General features: G+C 38.0%; 1 protein-coding gene across 4 annotated transcripts in view; it reads left to right on the forward strand.

Annotated features, from left to right (window-relative positions):
* The window catches only part of PDE4D (phosphodiesterase 4D), a 354607-nt gene that overhangs the window by 222833 nt on the left and 117657 nt on the right, over positions 1-14117 (forward strand). Inside the window, exon 1 of one of the 4 annotated variants that reach the window (XM_054651723.2) lies at positions 2679-2954. The exons of the other annotated variants lie outside the window; for them this stretch is intronic. Coding sequence (XP_054507698.1) covers positions 2890-2954 — 65 coding nt within the window. The 5' untranslated portion in view covers positions 2679-2889. Of the gene's footprint in view, positions 1-2678; positions 2955-14117 lie in introns of those variants that run through there. 4 annotated transcript variants of the gene reach the window in all.

Genomic DNA, 14117 nt, shown 5'->3' on the forward strand with positions numbered 1-14117 from the left:
TTCTTTTTAAGTTACAGGATTACATGCACAAATCAGCTATTTAAACAATGGTCATTTTTCTTCTTATTCTCTTAACTTTCCTTTATTCTTTTTTCTCTTAATTCCTCAAATTATGAGGAATTTAGAGTTTTTATTATTTGACCCCAAATACAAAAATAAATGCTACACCATCTTCTATGAGCACAGTGGACTAGTATTCTCCTATCTTTACTAAAGTTTAGACAATTCTGCCTTTATTGTTACTTGTAGCACAACAGATTTTGTGTATGAATTAGAACCTATTGTTAACTGCCAAAGTTGTTCTAATGGGTTCTCTAGAAACCTCTCTAGAAAAAGATTAGCCTTTCCTATGATGAATGTTAAGAGACTCCTTTGTTTTAGCTTCCACAAAGTCAACTGATTAATTTCAGATAAGATTAACATTCCCTAGATGTCTGTGAGCTCTCCTTCCTACTGGAAGACTCCTGTTTCTGGGGGAAGCCTATGAGTCTAAGGTTGGTCTCTGAAGACAGTCTCTGCTTTAGCCACTTGAAGTATGGTTGTTTAATATATATTTCATAACAGTTGAAGTTAATAGGCACTTGGAGAACAAGAGTTTATTTCTAAAGAGCTGAGGATGGAGACTAACAAAGAAAACAGGTTTGCAGTGGGTGTTAGTTAATGAGATGGAGAACTGTGACTCCACAAGGACTTTTTTCTCTCAATTGACATTGAAAAGCAGTGACTCAAATTCAGCACCTGCAACTAGAATGTATTCATACTGTAGCAGTAGTAGTGTTTAGTATCTATATATGTTAATATTTCTCGTCATATTTCTAGTAACTACAAGTAAGAGGCAGTATCTTGTCTGATACACTATTGAAAACAGACCATCCTGAGATATTAACTGTGTTGCAGAGCAGAAATAGCCTTTGAATATTCCATTTCAGTATAGTATTGCAAAAAACTTAGTCAAAAGCTCTATTTTGCCTAATTTTGTTTTCCTTTGTAAAGATGGAATAATGTTTATATTTATAAATTATAAATAATCAACAAACAAAAATAAAAAAAATAGCCAGGTATTCTGCAACAGTCAAGGATCTCTATTTTATCTGATTTTTTTAAATGACCTATTCTGTCTGTTAAAGAAATAAAAAAGTTTCACAACATGGTGCCTGATTTATGTGCACTTCTATAGACGTGTGACCTGCACAGTGACAGACCCAACTGTTACTAAAGGTCCTATGACTGTGTGACCCTTCAAGCTAAATTTACCACAGATGCCTTTTCCATTCATTGAAGCTAACTTTTTTGATTCCACAGAATTCCTAAAAAAGGTCTTTTGCAAGTCACTAAGTGATATTTGAGAGATAAGTGCCAGAAAACATGAAAAACGTGAAGAACAGAACACAGAACAAGAAACATTATTAACATTCCTTCTGCTGTTGTGGAACAATTTGTATGCAGATCACCAGCAAAAGCCTCCAGGCCAGTTAGGATCTTTCCTGGTGATATACAGTGTAGCTGGTAATAGATTTTATTGTACTGTTATAAAATAAAGTACAAAGGTTCTAGAGAGCCTTACACACATTCAAATTTGATTAATTTTTTGATCTTTTGATGCATAATCTGTTTATCATGTTTTTCTTCTATTTGCCAAGTCTATATAAATTTTATAAAAGCAATCTTCAGTGCTTGTTCTCCCTATTAACGTAGATGCACTCTCATCCAAAATAATGTACTGCAACACTTGTAAGAGGCTGCAAAGGAATGGCTATTAAGCATGTCAACACTTGTTCAGCAAGAAATTTGTTCTTTCAATGTTCTTTCAGTTTAAAACCAATTCTAACACTGTTCAGATAATTTTCAAAAATTTTTAAATTAAACAATATAATCCCTGTTTTGTTTGCTGCCTTTCCCCCTCCTTTAATGCTGAAGTTGCCAAATATCAACATAGGAATTAACTCAAAGTTTTTATGATAATTTTTTTAGCAGAAATTCTAAATGCAAAATTGTTTTGTAAGGCATAAACTATTAATGTAATTATTATAACAGCAAAAGATATCTGCAGTACAGCAGATATGATGTCATGTTATAGTTCTTCAACTAAGGCATTTTGTCCTTCAGTGATTAATAATCACTATCTGTATGTGTGTTTGACTTTAACAGTCTACAAGGAATTTAATTTTTACTTAACTTCCCCCCCAGTGTTCTCAATGCCTTTCAGACAGGGAATGCTTTCTGGTTTGTGAAGTTAGATAATAGTACTTTTTAACAGTATCTAAGCAAGTGTTAGGAGAAAAAGAAAGGGAAGAATTACATTCCTGGGTAAGGGTTTTAGTTGATTTGGAATGAAAAAAAAGCTTTGTTCCTTTCTTTACTCCACAGAGACTAATTTATCTAGCATGTCTGTAAGTGGAATTTCTTTGCAAACTCAGAAATGTTACTGTAACTTACATTCATCCTTTCCTTTCATTTATTATCCAGAAGTATTTTTTCTTCTTCTTTTTTTTTTTTTTTTTTATTTCATGTTGTTGACCTTTAAACCTGTTGTTATCAAACTCAAAGAAAGAGATAGGGACTCTTTTCAGCTGCCTTCATTCTCATGTGACCTGAAGGGAGAATAGGTTCAAAATAGACTAGTTCCTCCCAGGGCAATACAAGACAGAGGAGAAAAGCACTGTCATTTCCGAACAGCACCGTGCTAGAGTAAACTCAGCATGAAAAAGGAAGGAGTTGCAGCATGTTAGAATTCTTCCTCCACAGCCTGGATTTTTACACAAGACGGATTTGGAGGGTGTTAAAAAGCAGAGGATTTTTAAAAACACTTTGAAATGGAGTACTTTGAGAATGAGCTTTTTAAGGACAACTGACATCTGACTGCTAGTAATACTGAAGGAATTTTTCAAAATGAGCATTGTTATGAAGCCAAGATCCCGATCTACCAGCTCCTTAAGGACTGCCGACGCAATGTGGTAATGTGGCTCGCTTGTTTCTTTCAGGCTCTCTATTATGGCACAGAGATATGTCCCAAGAAAGTCACAGGCTTTAATTTTGATTTGATAGGTATTGCATAGTTATTGAAGATGTTCAGCTGCTGAGCTGCACAATTATTAGTAAGGAACAAAATTATGTAGCTTTTTGTTGTAAAATACAATGTATTTAATTTTTAAAAAGAGAGCCCTTTTGGTACTTTTTGTAATGTATTACACAGATTTTACCCATTCAGCAGCCGGGTTCCATCCTTACAGTTAGAGATGCCATCTAAAAATCCTCAGTACACTTATTTCTGTAAGAGAAATCATAACACAGAGCTTGCATTTCTGGAGGCTGGAGAGTAAAATGAAGTTATAGGGTGTGTGAGCTATTTTGGGATGCTTACATGTAGTTTTGCTGCATAAACAGACTGACTGATAGAGATGTGTCCTGGGAAGCAGCAGACTTTGTTGCAGCATGTGTGAGACTGTGCTGTGTTATGCTTCATGTGTTTCCCCTGCTCTCTGAGGCTTAGAGGGGTAGAAGTAGTCTGTGATATTGATCTGTCTGTAATAATTTTCTTGCATTTTTTTCAGTTATTAATCATCAGACTTTGTCTTTTGAATAATTCTTTTTCTTTATTATTTTTAAGCATCACTTCATGCTTTTTAAAACTTGGTAGGCACTGACAGGACAGCTTTCTATGAAGTATGAGAAATAAATTCCATTTACTCTCTTAATGTGTCCCACATTTTGTTCTTCTCTCTGTGTCTTAATGAAACCACCATAATTTTAATAAACACATAATAGATTAATTGTTCAGAGCTACATTTTACAGGTAGAAAAGATGTATTTTAAAATATAGCTTTTTAATGTATAAATGGCTGATGTGTTACTGAGGGATAGACTAATGACTAAATACAGTTCTTTGTGAGGATATACATCCAGTTAATTGAATATTAGCCTTATAAAAGCTTTATGTTTCAAATAGTTTTGGCTCTGAGCTAAAGCCATGTCAGTACTACTGTTAAAGGAGTTAGAAATTTCTTCCAGCTACCTTTTACTGAAACCATTTTGCAGTAAAAGGAAATTAAACAAGTACACTACTCAATCTTAAGAGTAGTCCTAGTTGCTCTCAGAAAGTGCTAAGGCAGAGTTCTGCTGAAATAAATGCAGTAAGTAGTGTCTCTATGTCTTTATTAGAATTCAGTGCCATGTTTGTAAACTAAATATTGCTAATGTGCTGCATTGTGTGGGGTGCCTCCAAGGAAGTGAGCTAAAACATACATACCTTAGCTATTACGTACAACTGTGCAAATAAATCAAAATGAGGACCTCTGATTAAGTTTGCCTTTTTTTTTCAGTTGTTGACTGCCTCCATTAATTCTTTCAGGGAATTTTTCTTGCAAAAAAATTAGAAGGGAAAAAAAATCCTTGTAACTAATAGTTGCAGGCTAATTTGGGCACCAAGTATTCTGTCTAAAATACCTTCCTGCCTCCCTTTTGTTGCTGTGGCCTTTAGTCATAGCGCTAATCTGATATCTGAGAATACCTGTTCTGCTGGTTGTAAAATGGGAGTCCTCTGCTACCCGGCTATTTGGGAACGCGACCTGAGCTCAGAGGTGGCTCTCAGGGAGACACTTGAAGGCTACTGGAGAGGGTACATGCTGTTCTGTGGCGGTGTGGAGCAAAGCCAGGCAGGCCCTGTCCCAGCCAGAGGGAAAACGGAGTGCAGAGATAAGAGAGAATGGGCGGGAACTGCCCACACCGAGCTCAGCTGCCTGGGGGAGATGGCAGCCGATCCCAGCTCACCCTGCCCCTCTGCCCAGCTCACCCTGCCCCACTGCCCAGCTCACCCTGCCCCACTCACTGCCCAGCTCACCCTGCCCCTCTGCCCAGCTCACCCTGCCCCTCTCACTGCCCAGCTCACCCTGCCCCTCTCACTGCCCAGCTCACCCTGCCCCTCTGCCCAGCTCACCCTGCCCCTCTCACTGCCCAGCTCACCCTGCCCCACTCACTGCCCAGCTCACCCTGCCCCACTGCCCAGCTCACCCTGCCCCACTCACTGCCCAGCTCACCCTGCCCCTCTGCCCAGCTCACCCTGCCCCTCTGCCCAGCTCACCCTGCCCCACTGCCCAGCTCACCCTGCCCCTCTGCCCAGCTCACCCTGCCCCACTGCCCAGCTCACCCTGCCCCTCTGCCCAGCTCACCCTGCCCCTCTCACTGCCCAGCTCACCCTGCCCCACTGCCCAGCTCACCCTGTCCCATTGCCCAGCCAGCCTCCTTCCAGCTGGGCCTGAGTAGGACCAGCTTCCAAACCATCTGCTTGACTTAGCTTTGTGTGCCTTGCTGCCTGAATCTGTGGGTTTGTACCCCTGGGTCAACACCTTCCTGCAGTTCTCCAGGAGAGAGTAACAACAGTAAAGTCTTGGCACAGTATTAGTGCTTAGGGAAACATTAAATCAGGGTTAAATCAGAAGCACTGGTAGGTGTTCAGGCCAGAAAACAGGAAGAGCATAATTATTTTTGAATCTCATTGGGAGAAATAGCTACTCACTTTTCATAGTTTAGGAAGGTTTATTAAACCTTATCAAAAACACAACAGAAGACTGAATAAAGAAAAAAGGTTACGGTGCTGGGAGCAAAAGATTTTCCCTGCCATGTGCTCAGTCCACTCATAAATGGAAGTTTTTTTCCTTTTTAACCCCTTAACCCTTCCCAAAGTTCTGTCCATTAACCCCTTCACTGTCCAGTGGTAGAGAACCCTTCCTCAGACCCTGACTGGAGGTCAGATGTCACCATAGTGACAAGCCACATGTCCCAACTCCACCTGCCCCTTGATAACCACATGAGGGCGTAAAACACAACTATAAATCTATAAAGCTTTTCTTAACCTATATATATACATGATATTTGCCCATTAATTGTGAGAGCCACTCATTGCATTACTCATCTATCACATCTTGATATAGTGATCCCACTCTATGTAAGAGGAGCAGGAGTGCCTGGGAGGAAGGAGATGGGTCTCAAGAACACAGGGACTTGACTGAGAGGATTGTTTTAAAGTATGGACACCTCACTTGCAAGGGTTTGAGAAAAAATGATCCCAGATTTCCTCTACCATTTCTCATGTGAATAAAGTTCCTGTGAAGGTCAGAAACTGGGCTCCCAACACACAGAGGCTAGTGAAAGGATAGAAGAGATGTGAACATAAGACAGAGAAACCTCTGCTCTTGGTGCCCTGAAATCAGACTCCCTTTTTGTCCAAAAGATACAGTAAGTTCAGTGTGAAAGCATATGTGTGGTAAAAGCATGATATTCTTTTCAGTATCAATATTAGAAAGCAATTAAAGGGTATCTCCACATGTGGTATTTTGATGGGTGCCCCAGCTGACTTGGAGCAGATGCAGGAGGGCCTGGGCTGTGCTCGTGCCTCCCCTTTAAAGCTGCATGGGTTGGGGATGGCTGATGTTTACTGTGATGGTAGGGTCGGCAGGCAAACCTTCTCTTTCCGATATGGCTTGTTAAATTTATCCTGGTGTTATGCTGACTGAAGTAAAAGCAGATGGCTGGTATTTATACAGAACAAGAAAGTGACTTATATAAGTGTTATTACCTGTTATGTTATTGCTGCTCAATTCTACCACCCGTTCCCACTCATTCCAAAATTCAGGGTGTGATGGTGAAGTATGGTTTTATATCATAAATCTTCTGGAGAATAATCTAGAGGGGATAAATGTTTGTACAGACTTTTCAAATAAGACAATTGATGTGTCTTTTTATTCCAGAGAAGAAATAACAAGGAAGTAAAGAAATCACAGTGAATTAAACTTTGGCTGAGACAGCCAAATGATAATATGATTACATTTTCTTGTCTATTTGCCACTGACAGTAAAGCAGCAGTGTTCCACTGAAAATGTCATATTTCTGTTGATTTTTTCCTTTTGTAATTGAAAAAATGTATGAACAAATTAAAAGAATCTATTTGGAAGAAGTGAATTAAAATTTTGGAAGCTTAAGTTAAATGTTGAGAATGCTTGCTTGATGGCAAGTCAAGTGAGCAGCCTCTGTTGGACAGAACCTACTGCCTGGAAATGGTGCAGCGAATCAGACTTTAGAACTGCCTTTGTTTTTCATTATATATATAACTAGCCACAATTTTCAGCTTTTTCCCACAATTCTTTCTGCATTATGTGACTAGAGATAGCTACACATTTACTTTGTGAGTTGGCATTACTGGGTTCTATTTTGCTTTTGTAACGTTGACCAGTTCAGGCTTTTCTGGGTTTTGGAACTTAGGATATATTTATCTGCAAAGGGCACAGCCTGTCTAGTGACCCAGAGACCAGAGGTTTTCAACAATTCAGCCTGTGGTATTATGTAAAACAATGCATCTGTTCTTTCTTAGCTCTAGAAGTGAGTGCTATTACTTGTCTGCAATATAATGGAAATTACTGAAAGACGTTGCCAAATATGGATTTCTCAGTCTGTGACATATTTATAGATAAGTGGGGCAAATCTGATCTCTTGTATGAACTTTCTCTGACCTTTAATATGTGGATCACAAGAGGAATGCTAAGTAAAATTTTAGTGAATGGAGACAGCAAAATTCTTGTGGCATGACATCAATGAATGGCATTGTTTCTGGGGCAGAAGAGCTAGTACAAACATATAAGCTGACATTCAGCTGACCTCAGGTAGGTGCACTACTTTCCTGACTTAAAGGTACCATGAAGTAGAACTCTGGAATAAGTGTGACCCAGTCTTTTGGTAGCCCTGTCTGACAGGAGGAAGATGTGGCCACATCACACTGCTTTGGAACTGGCCATCCCAAAACAATTCAGTTCCTTGGTAAATCCCTTGGTGCTAGCAAGCCTATTGCCATTACAAAGATGAGGAATATATTCAATAAGTGACACTGAATGAGTCATATATGTCAAGGTTATTAAATACAGACATGTATGTACAGTTAGCTGCTGACTTCCAGGATGGGAATCCCACTGCTGGTGAGATTAACCCCCAAACCAGGACACTCCTTGAAGGAATTTTTGTCTACAGGGCAGAGAATGTTTACATAGGTAAATGTAACTGTGAACAATATTAATAGCATTCATATCACTTGGCTGCTTAAGGGTTAAGGCTTTTTATTTCTCTGTTGGGTGAATTTGTTTTCCTCTAGAGTATTATGATTGTCTGTGAGGCATTGTCGGTATTACTTGCCCCTTGTTGGCATATCTTATAAAACTGCTCTTAAACAAAAGAGGGCTGGGACTTTACATAATATCCGATTGCACTTTCAGTTGTTGAAGGTATTGAATAGAGCACACTGGGAAAGTTCAATGCAAGCTGTACACCATTCAAACTCATAGGAAGGGATCGAAGTACAAGTATCATATAGAAAATTGTGGGATTTCTGAAAGTTGAGGAAAGCCTGCAAGCTATAGATATAGTCTTTCCTACGTGAAGTCTGACTCTGATGGACTTCAAAGGTGACTTCATTAAGAAAAATAGGCTTTCATAAGCAGTATAAGCCTCAAATCTAGAAAACCATAGAAATTCAAGGTGGTATATATGCTTTTGTTTATTGTTCAGTGCTAGTGAGGAAGTCTACAAAGTCAGCATGACACTATTTTCCAGAGTGGGATATGTTAAAAAGTGTTATTTTTGCAAAATGAAAGGGAAAAATTGCAGTTTTGTCAACAAAGTTGGGGTGGATTTTGAAATTATCAAGTAGTCTATTTTCTAACAGAATGAGACATGTCCTAATGGGCCTGGCCAATAGTCTTCCTAACCTAGTATTCTGTGATCACCTGTAACAACAGGAATACCTGAGTGCCTGTCCCACCTGAGTCCCAGTCCAGTTTCTGCAGTCCATGATGTTGCCCAGCATTTACTGGTGTTGTATTAGGGATGTTACAGGGTTCACCCTGGCCTTACCTTTTTCAGATTGTCTATGTACCTGTTTGCCTGCAGATTAGCCTAATCTCTTTTCTGAATTTGCTGATAAACTGTCTTCCCCTACAGCCTTCTGACAGCCTTTCACCTGAGTAGGAAAGGCACTTTCCTTAGTGTGCTTTAAGAGGAGTTCTGTCATCGCAGCATTTCATGAAAGAGTCTGCATTCACTTATCCAACAGCTTCATGATTCTGTGATGTGCAGTTACAAGCTCCTCAGCCTTTTCTTGTAGACATGGAAAAGTTGTAGCCTTCTTAATATTTTCTAAACAGGCTACTTCCCCATCCCTTGATCATTTTAGGTCCCATTCATTGTATTTCCTCAAAGACTGCTGTGTCCTTGAAATACAGAGACCAAGGCAGGCATTACCCAAGATGTGCGCACACCAACATTCTCACACAGTGGTAAAATTATACCTGGTTTTTTTTTTCACAGCACCTTTGTTGATGTCCAGCATGCTGTTAGCTTTTTTTTACTGCCATTTCAGGTTGAGCTATATTTTTAAATGATTTTTACTGGTTTTTTTAGTCAATTTTTTGGCATGTTCCCATCTCTGTATTTTTGTAGAGCAGAAGAATTGGAGTTGCCATCATAAAATCCAGTTACTTTAACATTAATATGAGAAGAACTCCTTATTGAAATAACAAATGTGGGGGTTTTTAAAATAAATGAACATTGCAAATCATGCAGAAGAGAACAAACTGCAAAGCGTGACTCCCACAAAGAAAGGCAGTTCCTCCAAAATACTTTCTTTCAAGCTACATCCAGATTAACTCATGTGAAATTCTTTCTCTACCATACACAACCATTTAGTTGTGTTAGAACAATTTAGTTCTCTGCCACTAACTTATGTGCATTAACAATTCACTTTCAATTTTCCTGAAAATATAATCTTGTCTTTACAGCACAGTTCTCACACCTTCTCCTTGATCCCATCTGGTATGTTATCAGCTTGTGGACACAGCTCTGCTCAAATCTAACAACCATGAAGTGAAGGTGTGATGCTTGGGTGTCTTTCCCTAGTGTGAAATAAGGGAGAGGACAGCAAGTTCCGTGGGGAACTCACTTGGCAGCTCAGCTGAATGACCAAATGCCCATTTACAGCTGGCTCGAGTGAGGATAGAAGGTAGTCCCAACCTTGATCAATGTTGAGATACCATGATGGAAGTCTTCTCCCTTGCCTTCCATTACACCATGTCTGAACCAGTTGTTTGCATCTAATTCCACAGGGAAGGGTTATCTTTCTTCTACCTTGTATTCTAAGAAGCACAATTATAGTGTAAAGCATAACAGGTGGGATTCAGCTCATCTAGACAGATTTTTGTCATACCTGGTCTAGTAACCTCTTGGTGGAAAGAAATACTTGCTCTCAGGGTATGACGTGACTGTGACATATTTTAGAGGCCTGCCTCTCAGAAAAAGAGGTACTCTTGATGTCAGTGATTTTATCAGCCTAAGCACTACTCAACAAAATGTAATACTTATACATGAAATCTAACTTGCGTGTGGACACCTGCAGTATGCATATATAGCCAGATTAATTATTTCTGATGCAACTAATTTAGCTTATGCTGAATACATGCTTTAATATTTAGTAGTTTTACTATTATCTTATATTATAAGGGGATGATTCACATAACATAAGGGAAGTCCAGTATGGAATAGGAAGTATTAGAACACAACAGCAGGAACAAACCAACTGCTTAGGCTAAATATAGTATTGAAAGAACCTTGCAGTAAAGTGAGGTCAATTCACAACCATGAAATCACTAAGCAGTGATGTCATAATTCCAATGACAGCACAAATTACTTAATCTCATTATTGGGATTCCTATCAGATTTCAGCTATGGTGGTTTCTAATTCAGACTAATGTGCACTAGAACGTGTTTCTTAGGTCACATTACACAACGAGAAGTAGATTTCTGCACTCCTTTATTTGGTACCATTGCTGATACAGTGAAGATGGCATTAATTACTTAGATAGGTTCATAGTATGATATTATATGACCTTTTAAATATTTTTGCTTTCATCAAAAATCATGAAAGCTTTTCAGATCTATAATGTACAAAATGACAGAACAGTTTCAGAAGCTAAATGGCAGAAACAGATTTTTTCATCTGACCTCATCTTCAAGGATTTGAGAGGCACAGAGAAGAACTGATGACTTAAATTTGTTGCTTCACTATTTCATTTGCAAGGTTTACGATAACATCTTTTGATGCCTTTATAAATACACTCAAATACTAACATGCTCAAAACTGCACACACTAATTAAAAATAATTCTCTCTATAGTTATTTAAGAAATACTTTTTCCCTTCTATCAAAGTGTTAAGCATTAAAAAAAAGAAAGATGATTGCTTCAGAAACATTAAAAACTTCCTTTTTCTTTGACAGATCTCTCAAAATAAATCCAGCACAGATCAATTTTAAAAAATTCATTCTAGCTTCATTTTGCTTTGTTTCAATTTAGTAATTTAAAATAATTATTTGAATAAACTATTTGAATAAAAATTTAGCTTAGACTAGAAAAAAAGGAATTTATTTTTATGAAAAAACTTTTCAGTATTTCTGAAATTTATAGTTTATCCTTAAATTTCTTTTAATGATTGTAAACTTTTTTGTGTTGTTTTTTTTTTAAGTTTCAGTTTTGGGGTAGTTATATCAGTTTGTCATCTGAATTTTGAAGAACTTCCCATATGCAGTTATATAATACCTACTGAAAAAAATCTCTCTATGCTGTGTACCCAAAACAAGTTTCAAAAAAAGGACCCAAACGCTACATTCCTACAGTACAAAACCTGGTAAAGAGTTGCATGTTGGTGCTTGCTGTAGTGCCCTGGGAGCTGGTGGGATGAGCTGTAACAAGGCCAGTTAACCCTCTGACACTGTGACAGTCTCTGTGGAAGCCCAGTGACTGATTCCCCCTGGTGTTGTACTGCATCCCAGAGCTGCTGCCAGCACCCAGCCCCACACACATCAGGGCAGACTGCAGCAAGCACTTTTGGGAACTTCTTTCCGAGAGATGTATGTTGAGAAGTCAACAGCCAGTCACTATGAAAGCTCCTTGGGTGCTGCTGCCCTGAAGAGTCCCCTACACAAGATCAGTTATATAAAAGATCATCTTCTTCTCAGAGCTTTATATTCATAATCATCTTTATTGTCTCAGATGTTTCCACATTTAGTAGTTTTAGGCTCATGAGCTGTGCTTTCATTTGATATGCGGTCTTTCCTTGACTTAACCAACATCTATTTTTCTTTTGTCCTAGCCCTCTATATATGCCTTATTATTGTGTTCTGACACTGTAACTGGTTTACTTTTACTTCCACCCATCTGCACATTTTCTGTCCGAGTTTCCAGCTGAGTTAGAAACAGCCTTTGCCATTTGAATGCCATTAAAATTTACCTTTGCAAGGTAAAACTGCCAGAAAACTGTTCTTTTCATACTGTTAACTTCACTTAATGAAAAAAATACTGGTTTCAATTTTAGCCTTCAAAACTTCCAGATATAAAATAGGTATTTTTTATGTGTAAAACTGAGCAATTGCGGTACTGCAGCTTCCATCCTTCCTAGTTCAACATCTCCTGTTTGTTTGACACCCTTATTGCTGTATCATGAATACAGATATTTTCAAATAAGTTTAATTCTTTTAGTATATTTGCACCTTAGATGTATGATGCCTGGAAAGTTGGTCAAATGTCCTTTTATAGAAATGTGCATATCTACTTGAAATATATAATCTGTATTATACGGTATAATTTACACTTTCCTAGCTTGTATCTGTGTATTTTCCAGGTGTGTCCAGTGAACAAAAAATTTTATTTACTCTGACAAGTTGTATATCTTCACATTTATTGTGAGAAGCCACAGTGTGATAAAGCCTGCATTCCTGATGTTCTATGAGACCAAGTGAAATGCATCACACTTCCAGAAGTAAACCTCTTGATCTTACTAGTATTTAGTCTTGCTGATTTCATTGCATGCTATCCTGAGGTGTCTGAATTAATCCCTATGCATAAATACCTTTTTTCTTTTCCTGATTCTAACTTTTATTCCAGTCAAATATTTTACTTTCATAAAAATCTTTCTTTCATCAATCTTCTATTGTGTTCTCCCTTAGTATAGCTTGAGTAATTTTTATGCACTCAATTGTAATAGTCACACAACATTCTCAGCTCTCACATTTAAAAATTAAAGATTTAATGATTATAGAAAATATTGTAAATTTCACAAATTAAAAGGTGAGGAAAAGATCTGTTGCTTTTAAAATCTTACAATTTTAAGACAATCCATCCACCTATGCTTGCATAGTCAACATGGGAATTCATATAAGTCCAGAGGACTGTTCAGAAAATCAGAAATGAAATCCTAACACAGACAGGTGCTCCCAGATTTCCTCTGAGCTCTCTCCCCAGGGACTTCTGGGGAGGCTGACCTTCAAGTTTAGACATCTGACCAAACCTGTGCTGTTAATTTTCTCTGTGTGATCTTAAAAAAATTGTTTTTTTTCTTTCAAGTATTGCCTTGGGAAAAAAAGGCCAAAAAAGAGAATTTTTGGGGTGTATTTACTTCTTGTTCTTGATTAATATGTATATTTACTTTGCATGTTTTGCATAAAGATGGTGTGATAATGCTTTTATCTGTTAGTGTTGAAGTGTAGACAGGAAAAATGAAATACAGAGGAAGGACATTTGATACACTGAAATGCTGTTTCACAGATGCTAGATAGATTTTGTCCCATTCTTGTGTACAGTTTTTAATAATTTTTCATCTGTTAAATCTGAAATTGCATAAAAACTGTTGACAGCTATAGCCCCATTTTGTGGAGAGAAATATGATTAAGTAAAGATGAACATTTAAAAGTCAGCAGGCCTGTGCTTGCAGTAAGAGTGTGAGACTCCTATTTAAGCTTCCTCTGACAGACCCAATAAGGGTAGAATGGAACATATTTGCCTATGACAAATGAAAATGTCAGGTCACGAAAGAATAGCAGTAACATCAGTACCTCAGCTGGTAGATGTTCTGGTTATACTCATCAGCAGATGTTTTTTAGTGGCAGAGGCCACATTAGTCTCTTATTGCAATCCTTCCATACTAATTTTGGCTACCAAACACACAGAGTTACCCTGAGAAATTCAGTAGTTGAAAGGGGGAAAAACCCACTGTGTTCTTACTGGCTGTAAATTGAACTAAGCCTCTGAAGGT

The sequence above is a fragment of the Agelaius phoeniceus genome, chromosome Z (assembly GCF_051311805.1).
Source record: "Agelaius phoeniceus isolate bAgePho1 chromosome Z, bAgePho1.hap1, whole genome shotgun sequence".
Classification (NCBI taxonomy): Eukaryota; Metazoa; Chordata; class Aves; order Passeriformes; family Icteridae; genus Agelaius; species Agelaius phoeniceus.